This window comes from Hyperolius riggenbachi, chromosome 12, assembly GCF_040937935.1.
Source record: "Hyperolius riggenbachi isolate aHypRig1 chromosome 12, aHypRig1.pri, whole genome shotgun sequence".
NCBI lineage: Eukaryota > Metazoa > Chordata > Amphibia > Anura > Hyperoliidae > Hyperolius > Hyperolius riggenbachi.
In genome coordinates this window covers 10,888,570-10,900,636 of record NC_090657.1, presented here as the reverse complement: position 1 = coordinate 10,900,636, position 12,067 = coordinate 10,888,570, and the positions used below count along the sequence as shown (strand labels likewise).

The 12,067-nt window shown below is 43.9% G+C and overlaps 1 protein-coding gene across 1 annotated transcript in view; it reads right to left on the bottom strand.

Moving 5' to 3' along the window:
- Nucleotides 1-2,313, bottom strand: part of NGFR (nerve growth factor receptor) — a 150,406-nt gene extending 148,093 nt beyond the window's left edge. Inside the window, exon 1 of the mRNA XM_068263390.1 lies at nt 2,202-2,313. Coding sequence (XP_068119491.1) covers nt 2,202-2,237 — 36 coding nt within the window. The 5' untranslated portion in view covers nt 2,238-2,313. The remainder of the gene's footprint in view (nt 1-2,201) is intronic.
- Nucleotides 2,314-12,067: the final 9,754 nt, after the last annotated feature.

Below are 12,067 nucleotides of genomic sequence, written 5' to 3'. Positions count from 1 at the left end.
GATACTGTCGCGTGTAACACCTCAGGCTCTCTACAACTTGCTTCCATCATGGCCAAAATGACAGATGCATTACAGCTAGACTGTAACATGTGCTTTCAAAAAAGGTCCTGTTTTTAGGATTTCCTTCAACTCACCCGGGCTATTCAAAAAGGACTGGTGGTTAGAGCTGTTTTAGCTAATGGACCTTCTCAAAACATGATCTGGTACTACTTCAGGACCAGAGTTGAGAAACATCTGGGTGTTGCGTTAAAGGGAAGGTTCAAGCAAAAAAAAAAAATGAGTTTTACTTACCTGGGGCTTCTACCAGCCCCATGTAGCCATCCTGTGCCCTTGTAGTCACTCACTGCTGCTCCAGTCCCCCGCTAGCAGTTTTCTGACCTCGGAGGTCAGGGCCACATTGCATACATTTTTACGCATTCCAGCTAGTGCAGGAACAAATATTTACGCGTTGCACCACTAACGCGTAAAAATGTATGCGTTAATGTTCCTGCACTAGCGGGAATGTGTAAAAATGTACGCAATTCGGCGCTGACCTCCGAGGTCAGAAAGCTCCCAGCGGGGGACTGGAGCAGCAGTGAGTGACTACGAGGGCACAGGATGGCTGCATGGGGCTGGTAGAAGCCCCAGGTAAGTGAAACTCATTTTTTTTTTTGCTTGGACCTTCCCTTTAAGATGGGTGCATCCAAAACTGCCAAAACTGGAGCAAAAGAACAGCTATGAGCAACCAATCAGGTTACAGCTGTTAAATGACACAATGGGGCAAATTAAAACTGGAGAACTGTTGCTGAGGACAACCCAGTTTTAGCTTTGAAATAAAACACATTTTTTGATCAATATCTGTGGACTACTGCTCCACTTTGCTCCAGTATTCACCATCTGGTTTTGGTGAACCAACCTCACTAGTTCCGTCCTATCAGAAATGGTATTTTAGAAATATGTAAATAGTTATGAGCTGAATCATCCACCGGTCTCTAACAATACTCTAACAGACCAGCGGCAAGATTTTCCATAAACTAAAAAGTAAATCAGGTAAGACTCCTTCTGGTAATGTCAGTACAAAAGGGGATGCAGAGATTGTGGCCCCTGGACTAGGGGCCCTCCTTTATCCATCTTATTAGATTTTCATTGGAACTATGCTGGTAATAAACACCTCTATATGTGCAATGAATAGTAGTAATCTATAACAAACTGTTTCCCATTCTGATTACACCTCTAGGACACTGCAGCTGTCCTTGGTAGGTTTTGGGGGTCCATATCAATACAGTGGTTCGAGCTCCATGTAAAACTTGCACTGGTGCCCCAAGCACCTTTGTTACGCCGCTGGGTAACGTGTTTGGCGTGTGGGTGGATCTGGGAACTCACATGCTGAGGTCTTTTAGTTTAGATGGCACATGGGTCAACTTGCCCGCTTCATCTCAGAACTAAGCAAATCAGTTCTGGTGGGATGTTCCTCAAGGTGCTCAGGTCAACATCAGGTCACCAGACGATATACTTGGGGTATCTGATGATTATCAGTCGGGGAACTTTTCGCACAGAATAGGGGTCACGACTTCAACTATTTTGTAAGTCGTAAAATGTCATGTTGTTATAATACAGCCCATGCAAATATGGAAGTAACTCTAGAAGCCAAAGACAGGCGGAGAGAGCAGCAGCAGCAGCAGCAGGAGGGAATGACAGATTCCATACACCAACTAACCAATTGATCTATTCCATTAATGGATTTTTACACGGGGAGGGTTTAGGACTGGTCTCCGCACTGAAGGGCATGCATTGTGCAGCTGAAATCTGAGTATGTTCAGCTTAGTGTGCTCAGTAACAGAAAGGTAATTATCACTCACTGCTGCATTATCCATAAGCCAAACCCTTATAGACTGCAGAGCTGGATGGATACAGGACACCGTCCTTGCTACAATAACTGCATGTTCTGACACCATCATCTCTAGGGTAGCAGCAATCTCTGTTGAGGGGGATGAGAGTTCTGAACAGCCCATGGGACATGCCAGACACTCAACTGTCAAATGTATCTAACAATCAAAGCAACCCTACTAGCACTGGCTACATTATGCAGTGATCATGATGGCTGGACCATGAAGCAATGATCATCAGAGTCCAAAACACAATAAACAGTACATACAAAAAGTCATCATCAATAATAACCATAAGGAGCATAGATAGAGGTTAGATGGCAGTGATGCACTTACTGTGCTGCATAGAAGGACTAGCAGTGCTGTCTCCATTCCTCCTGGTCCTACAGAGCTCGATGGTGGGGATGAGTGTGTATAGTAGTGACAAGCAGATACAGAATGCAGCTCCAAGATTCAGCTACACCTGCCCCTAAAGCCCTGTCAAGCCATCCCCTTCTGCTTAAAGAGAACCATCCCCTCTGCTGTCCTCCCACTGGCTGCATGCATAGCCTGCTGTCCCCTCCTTCCCTCCCTCCTGAACAGGGAACAGTTCCAGCAAAGCAGAGAGGCTGAGAAAGAGAAAGGGAAAAGAAAGAGAGAGGGGGGGGAAAAACAGAAGATGCAGCATTTCCATTGTCTTCTTGTTTATAATTCTGTTTGTTGAGCTTCTTGTCATCCTCACATGGGGACTGATGGGAAGAAGTCAGAGCTACTCATGCTAAGCTGACATGGAAAAGGGTGACTGGAATTAGTTTTAGGATGGGCAGAGCTGCAGCCGTCACTAGCAATGAATGAACCTTCCTTGCTAAGCAGAATGCCTCGAAAGAGTCGTCAGGCACAGCAGCTAATAGCGTAAGAGAAATATGAGATTGGGAGCAAAGGCTACTCTCGAAACTAGCCTCACCTGAAGGCAAGTGCAAGCGACAACGTGTAAAGCACACGTAGGATAAAAGTCTTTTGAAATGAGCAACGACCGATCGGTAGATAATCGTTGTAAGGCTATGTACACACGCTCAACATAAATCATTTGAAATATCAGACAAACTACAGATTTCGCCGAATTGGATGAGAAGGTAGCCCAAACAAGCGACCGATATCGAGAAATTTGGTTGATCAACTCAGACGATTGGGCAGATATTGTGTAGTCCGCTGTGTGTGTACAATGTCGTTCAAATGTCATGGTTCTGCAGAATGAGTGCATGTCGTGTATATGATGTTATTTCCTCTTGCGCACGCAGCATTTACGAGTTGGTGGTTTGCAATATCGGTGTGCAGAACTCGTTGTTAGAAAGAGTCAACGTTTGACTTTGTCGTCGGTAAAGTAGTTTTGCAGCGCTGGTTGTTTGTGGCGACTTTTGTAGTGTGGGTACGTACCTTAGAAAATTTACTTAAAGGAGTACTGTATACCCTTCCCCCCCAGCCCCCCCCCCCCCCCCCCCCCCCAAAAAAAAGAGTCCATTTTAGTTCACTAATTCTCAGGATGTCAACGTTTAGCCTTGTCATTTCATCTGTGATCACAACCAACTTTCCTTGATTCATAGATCTTACATTCCAGGTTTCCGATAATATATTGTCTTTTGCAGCATCAGACTGTACTTTTGATATTTCTGAGCACCTCAACATTTGGATGTCCTCTTGACTTTAATCCATCAACATCATTAGGTCTTCCTCTACTCGTACTTGTCTTCTGCTCTTCCCTAGCTGTTTATTGGGCATCTTCAGACCTGATGGACTCATCTTCGAATGTCATATCAACAGAACTCTGGTTTCTTCTGTTCATCTGGTTTACTTGTTAGAAATTAGCTGGAGTGGACTGCCAGTACCTTTTCCAGTGGATCTCTTTTAGCATAGGTTGGGGTAAAAATAAGAAATGATCACGACTGTGTGATCAGACATTCAGCGACTTGCAAATGAATCATGTGATCAAATAAGTCACATGCTTGTCCATAAATCCTCCTTTAGAAGAATTTCTGTAGAATAAATTGATTATCTCTGCCCCCAGCATCTCCTACGTGGATGAGAGACATCAGTGGAGATTGACAGTTTGTGACAGTTACAGCAGTGCAGGGGATTATTGGGAGTGGCTAATGGTACTGAATCAGTTATGACGTCATTTTGCTGAAAAGTAGACAACAAGTCCACCAAGTGCTGATAGCTTTCTTGTCATGACCGTGGCGGTGGCTTTTTGTGCTGGACTTGAGTCTCACGTACAGTAACCTGCAGTGTGGCTAATTTGGACTTCAGACTTACGTCCAAGAGCCACAAGTGATTAATAATAACTTTTATAGTTTACAGGTTCTGAAAATATCCCCTTTTAGGTTCTGAAAATATGACCTTTTCAAAGTCCTCATAATCCCCTATGCAGATGCCGTTGGATACCTCTCAACAATACCTGTCTGGACTCACTGACTAATAGTACTAGCTGGGGGTGCAAAATCACAGGGGTTTAGGGTAATTTAAGCAGAAATTAAAGCGGAATATGACCCAGCATTTCTTCTTTGCTTTGCAGCATATTATATGCAACCAGCATTTTTTTTTTCACTAGACCAGCATTGGAAGGGTTACACACAGAGCTTGAAAGTTCAGTGCATTGAAATGTGGACGCATCCGAAGTTGTAGATAATGTTATCTTGTGTTTACGTAAATGTATCAAGTAAGGCATGTAACACATTCTCTGACTGTGCAGAAGCAGCTGGAGACAGAGAGACACTGAAAGCATTTCTGCCTTCAATACAACATGAATAAAACCAGTTATGTAAAAAAAGGAAAGTCAGCTCACAAAGCAAAAAATTGTACTTTGGGAACCTATAATTTCTAAATGAATAATAATACTTATGCACAAATGCAAATATGATAACCGTATGGCATATAAAATTAGTAAAACATGTTTTTATTGAATATTATGTCAGGGTTTTAAACCGCTTTAAAGAGACACTGTAACATCAAAAAGATCCCCTGGTGGGTACTCACCTCGGGTGGGGGAAGCCTCAGGATCTTAATGAGGCTTCCCACGCCGTCCTCTGTCCCATGGGGGTCTCGCTGCAGCCCTCCGAACAGCCGCCGACAGACCTGACTGTCAATTCAATATTTACCTTTGCAGGCTCCAGCGGGGGCGCTGTGGCTGCTTTTGGCTCCGAACTAGATGGAAATACCCAATCTCAGTCAGGTCCACTCTACTGCGCAGGCGGCGGAGACCTGTGCCTGCACAGTAGAGCAGACCCGACGGCGATCGGGTATTTCCGCCTACTTCGGAGCCGACAGCCGTCAGAGTGCCTGCACAGGAGCCGGGAAGGTAAAAATTGACGTCACCGCTGTACGGAGGGCTGCAGCGAGACTCCTGAGGGACGGAGGACGGCGTGGGAAGCCTCATTAGGATCCTGAGGCTTCCCCCACCCGAAGTTTTGTTTTGTAATATGAATTTTCAATTTAAGCTTGTTGTGTGAAAGGCGGCTTCTACATCTTTTGAAAGGTTGATGACTAAACCAAATACGTCTGTGTACATTTAGTGAATTTCAGGCTGTGGGTGTGACTGCTTATGTTTCAATTGCATCATACTGCTATTCAGGGGAGAGGCACAGACTTGTTCTCTTTGAGAAGATTGCAGCCTATAGCACAGGCAGTAAGTGAGGCAGGGTGTGGCCAGTGTCTGGACCTGCTGACCTGGTACTTTAAAAATAACGTATTCAGCAAGCATCAGATAATCACGGAACTGCTACAGAGAAATAAACCGGCCCTTCGCAGGTCTAGAATGACAATTCTTCAGTGGACTTTAAATGGCATCGGTTCTATTGTGTGTCTACTTTCTGGTTACTGGACTTATTTTTCAAAATATTCATATTTTGCCACCAAATGCCAGGTCCTGTCGCTGTTCTGAGCCTGGCAGCTGGGTGTAAAATGTGCCTTGTTGTTGCTACTTGCTGGCAGCCAGTCAGCTAATATCATTTATGTGCAGGCCTGCCCTGTGCCATGACTGGGAACAATCAGTGCGGTGATAATCGCTGCTGCCCTGACTCCGCCGTGATCGCTCGCTACATTGTAAAACGAAACATACATTATTCTCACAGATGCCAACTCACCTAATCTGCATGAGTGAAAGGGTGAAGGGAGAGCAATGTGGCAGCTGCCATTGCTAAATACCTATTGCAAAATGCCACTGACCTGATTGTTGTCAATCATTTTAAATACTATATTTTTGTTCAGCTCCATGCACATTTATGTAATCAAAAAGGATTACAATTTTTTGATAGCTTTTGGTGGAATTGTCACATTTGTGTGTGATCTCAATGATGGCAGTGATAGCATTTTTGAAAATGACTGAAGTTGCCTAAAAACTGCCATATTAGTGGGTATGTGAAAACTTTCAGACCTTTTTTTCATTAAATAATCAACCCATTAGTGAGTAATGCAGGGTGATTCATAAGGCAGGATTTATAGCTTTTCCACTCCTGGACTAGTTTTCTTTTTTGTGCTCTGCATCTGCAGCTCCCCCCCTCCCATTCCATGTGCAGCCTGCTCTTCCATGTGTATCATCCATGTACAGCAGCCCCTTCCCATCCCATGTGCAGCATCCTCTGCAATGTGTAACATCCCTGTACAGCAGCTCCTCCCATTCCATGTGCAGCCCCTCTTCCATGTGTATCATCCCTGTACAGCAGCCCCTCCCATTCCATGTGCAGCCCTATCTTCCATGTGTATTATCCATGTACAGCAGCCCCTCCCATTCCATGTGCAGCCCCCTCTTCCATGTGTATCATCCCTGTACAGCAGCCACTCTCCCATTCCATGTGCAGTTCCTTCTTCTATGTGTAACATCAATGTACAGCAGCCCCCTCCCATTCCATGTGCAGCCCCCTCTTCCATGTATAAAATCCATGTACAGCAGCCCCCTCTTCCATATGTGACATCCATGTACAGCAGCCCTCCTCCCATTCCATGTGCAGCCCCCTCTTCCATGTGTATCATCCCTGTACAGCAGCCCTCCTCTCATTCCATGTGCAGCCCCCTCTTCCATGTATAACATCTATGTACAGCAGCCCCTCTCCCATGCTTTGATGAAGCCTGCGCGGCCCCCGAAATAATTGTCGGCTACCTTGTGAATTATGGCTCAATAAAAGAGCGTGATTTGAACTATGGTGTGCTGATATACTGGACTATTTGATTTTGCTTGTGGCATAGCCTATGCCCTAATATCAAGCACCCGACCTTTCCAAAGTGGTGTGCCCACTCACATTCTTCACATATTGCATTTAAAGGGACTCCGAGCAGTGCAGAAACTATGGAAAGATGCATATCATTTTAAAGCTCTCTTTCTCCTCTTTCCAATGATATATAAAACACCCCCCTACGTCTTTTAGTTTTCGCTATTTTCGCGATTGAAATTGCCGCGACCGCGATTTCGATCGCGAAAATAGAGAAAACTAAAAGGTGTAGGACAACGATTTAGGTGTCGTCAGAAAGAGGAGAAAGAGAGCTTTAAAAGTATATAGTTATATTGTATTACACAGGGCGACTTTTTGTCAAAGTCAGCAGCTCCATTCAGCAGAATGGAGCTGCTGACACTGGGGAAAGTGTCGTCCTGTGTAATACAATATAACTATGGCTTGATGGATATCATTTTAAAGCTCTCTTTCTCCTCTTTCTGACGACACCTAAATCGTTGCCCTACACCTTTTAGTTTTCTCTATTTTCGCGATCGAAATCACGGTCGCGGCAATTTCAATCGCGAAAATAGCGAAAACTGAAAGACGTAGGGTGGTGGTTTATATATCATTGGAAAGAGGAGAAAGAGAGCTTTAAAATGATGTGCATCTTTCCATAGTTTCTGCACTGCTCGGAGTCCCTTTAAGGATTTTCATACACAAGCGTTTTCACAGGGGGGCGATCTTAAGTACGCAGTCCTCACTGACTGTCTAGGAGAAAGTTCCTTCTTCCGTTTCCCTCCTCACACACCCAGAAGAGAGCCTTGGTGCATTTTCTGTATTAAAATCAAGATGGCAGACTCACTTCTCTGACAAATATAGCCTCCAAAGTCTTCTCTGACAAAGGCCTCAATTCACTAAGCTTATCTCCTGTCTTTAATAACTCTTCTAGAGTGGTCACCATGGTGATGAGGCATGTAGTATTCAGGAAACATTTTACCTCAGGCAAACCTAAAGTTAACTCTTCTGTCTTTAAGTGAACTCTTTAATCCTTAAAATAACTCCAGAGTTAAAGGGAAGGTTCAGGGAGGGAGGTAAAAAAATAAAAATCAATATCCACTTACCTGGGGCTTCCTCCAGCCCGTGGCAGGCAGGAGGTGCCCTCGCCGCCGCTCCGCAGGCTCCCGGTGGTCTCCGGTGGCCGACCCGACCTGGCCAGGCCGGCTGCCAGGTCGGGCTCTGCTGCGCTCCATGGCCTGGCACTTCTGCGGCCCACGCGGGCGCGCTGACGTCATCGGACGTCCGCCGGGCTGTACAAGTTTTCTCTTGTCTTATTATCTCCAGCATGATCTTAGTGAATTGAGGCCATTGTCTCCAACTCTAGAGGATGGAGTTGATAACTGACATTGCCAACCATGATTTGGATATGGCTAAACTTTGAGGATCATTTGGTTCATGTTACCTTGGCCAGTAAGTAACTAAAGGTCACCACCATTCAAGTACAAAACACTCTGAAAATACATTTACTTAATTTACAAGTACTGTACCTTTGTCAGTCTTCAAAACCCCTCCTCTCAGTGACTAGCTTCTGCAAGTTCCCCACAGCCAGGTCTCCTTTTAACCAAGCCTCACTGTAGCAAATGTATCTTTACTCCGCCAGAAACCCCACTAAAACGTTTACAAAGCAAATGAGGCTGAACCTCAAAAAAAAAAAAAAAAAAAAAAAAGGATGCCTCAGAGGCTATACCATCTGTGAAGGGCCATTTCTCTTTCTTTCTTTTCATTCACCAAAACAACTTTAACCACTTCGCACCCAGACCTTGTTTCCCACTTATGGACCAGAGCAGTTTTGATCAGAAATAACTTTATCCCTACTTATGGCACCAAAATGAAATATATATTTTTTTTTTCAAAACACCTTAGGCTTTCATTGTATGCCATTTTTTCCCTCAAACAATTTTGTTTTGTATGAATTTTAATGGGAAAACAAGGAAAAAATAGAAAAAAAACACATTATTTCTCAGTTTTACCAATTCCAGTTTAAAAATAAAAAGTGCTACTGTAGATAAAAAACACAAATTTTGTTTCGCTATTCTTGCCACTTATCATAAAACTTAGATTATGTTCCTGTCATAATTTATGGTGAAGAAATTTGATTCTGAAATAATACTACAGAGTGTATTTTTCACTATGAACTGAGAAAATAAAAGTATTTTTAATGGTAAAAATCAATCTCATTAGCTCAGGAAACCTATATTCCCGTTCACCAATTAGTGCTGCGTCAGATAGTGCCAGAAATTTGCACAGGAGCAAGCCCAACCCTGCACAGCACTGCTCCTGCTACAAGACGTATATCTACTGACTCGTGGCTTAGACGAAGTCACAGAGGACATAGATATACTGCAGTGGTGGATAAAGTGGTTAATTATGATGTTGAAAACTCTGTTCTACTGCAGCGCCCCCTGGTGTGTGGTGATCAAATAACTGAGAACCTCCTTGGGCAGATGGCCCTCTCACCCATTACAAGGGTGAATGAGATGCAAACAATTCTGATACTGGATTATACTGTGTGCAAATTTATGCAGCTCGAAAATGAACCAATTAAATCCTGATCCTGCCAAGGTAGAGTTTGATTGGTCAATTTTCAATCTGCTTAAATTTGCATACAGAATTTGCATAATCTTGTATCAATTCAGAATTACTTCCCGGTAACAAAGGTCAAACTACCCCATGGGGGGATGGGAGATAAAGATAAAGTGCATTAGATTTAAAAGAGAAAAAAGTGCGTTAGATATGATAGTCCCTTTTTTTCCTGTCTGGTTACAGCTGAGCCGGGGAACCCTTTTATGATGCATGTATGTACATTTCTGTTTTATTGTTACCACAGTAGTATAGCAGAGGGGGGCGGTGTGCTCGGGCCACTATTGTTCTGGTTGGAATTTAAGGCTAATTATCTGCAGTTTCCAAAGCTTCTGAATCCATGTGGCTTTCTCATGTACAGTAAAAGATTTAAATAGAATGCACCCAAACTGCTGGTTTTCCACTCACCAATGTTAAAAGTAAAAGTAATGTGTACATTGTTTCAGTGTGTGCTGCACCCCTGCTTCTGGTTTCCCAAATGTCACATTCCCTTCGTAACAGAACTCCTAGCAAACGTGAAGAAACACCCTTTAACCCAGTTATGTGTCCCACTGGCGTAACAACGATTCTTGAGGACCCCCCAGTGAAACTTTGATGGCCCCCCCAATGTCCATACCCCCTTCCCTTTCCTTCCCTTGGTGCCCTTCACAGCCTGGGGGCCCATCTCACAAGGGTCATAAAACAAGTGTAGCCCTCATCATCCTCACACCCATAACAAGTGTAGCCACAAAACCACCTGATGTGAGGTATAAAAGTAGTACAGAGGCGCCAACAGGGTAAAAACAATATTTCTTTAAAATGGATAAAATGAAGTAGGTAGCGGTGGACTTACCCCTCCAAAACAGACACAAAAATTGCTGTTTTAAGCAAAAATCAGTTTATTTACACACTCCGAACAAGGTGCAACGCGTTTCGCGGGTATATCCCACTTCCTCAGGCAATAAATAGGAGTATATCACCAATGCGGTCCGGTACATAGCCTGGCGCCTCTGTGACCGGACCGCATTGGTGATATACTCCTATTTATTGCCTGAGGAAGTGGGATATACCCGCGAAACGCGTTGCACCTTGTTCGGAGTGTGTAAATAAACTGATTTTTGCTTAAAACAGCAATTTTTGTGTCTGTTTTGGAGGGGTAAGTCCACCGCTACCTACTTCATTTTATCCATTTTAAAGAAATATTGTTTTTACCCTCTTGGCGCCTCTGTACTACTTTTGCCGTTGTTTCCACCCCTGGTGGAGGGGAATTCTTCTTTTTTCCCGATCTACAGAGAACGACTTCTTAATCCTGAGTGGGGACAGGTCTAATCTCCTCACCTGCCTTCATAGTGGTTACCTGGACGGTAACCCTTGTTTGTGAGTATAACCTACCTATACTTACCTTCCATACCCAATTTACAGTACATACTACACTATACTGGGCTCTCGGCGTCTTCCCTTATATTTTGATGTGAGGTATAGTCCCTTGTATGGGAGGAAGGGAAGGTTAGTAGTTGCCCCATCTCCCCCCCCCCCCCCATACAGCTATGAGCCTCCCTGTGATCACAGGTGCTGCTCCCGCTAGTTACACCCCTGATGTGTCCCTTATGTATTAAATACTCCGTTCAGGCCTTTTTTCTGTCCTCCACTTTCTGATGTTTAAAGTGAACCAGAGACAAAGCACCCTCCTGTATTTTACCATATATATCAGTGGAAACATTAGAGAAACACCTACCCTGCTCTCTGTTTCATCCTTCCCTGCTCACCCTGCTTGTTATCAGCCCTGATAAAATCCCCGACTGATCATTCAGTCTGGCTTTGCTCAGGAATCATTATAGCTGAGTCTGTTTTCTCTGATGTCTTTTCAAGCCCAAGTCTGCCCCCTTCTGGCTCTGCTCAGGAATCATTATAGCAAAGCCAGACTGAATGCTCAGTCGGGGATTTTATCAGGGCTGTTAACAAGCAGGCTGAGCAGTGAAGAATGAAACAGAGAGCAGGGTAGGTGTTTTTTCTGTAATGTTCCCACTGATATATATGGTGAAATACATGAGGGTGCTTCGTCCCTGGGTTAAACACAAATTCCTCTCTCCAAGTAAAATAACCTCATCTCATTTTGATGCTAAAATGTTTATTGTGGCAGACTGGTGTGCATACATTGTGACAGCAGGCATAAACTATACTTCAGTCTTCGGTCTTACCGTACAACAAGGTGAGAGCTTGGTGCAGTGGGTGCTGCTGGACACTAAGCGGGAGCCTAACGGTCACTTTACACGACCGTACGATGAGAACATATCTTGAATAATCGTAATTTCACATTGTAATTTGCAATTATGATGCAAAATGTGAAATTTCGGGAAAAATCATAATTAATTTGGCATGTAAATTATAATCAGGAATCATAATTGT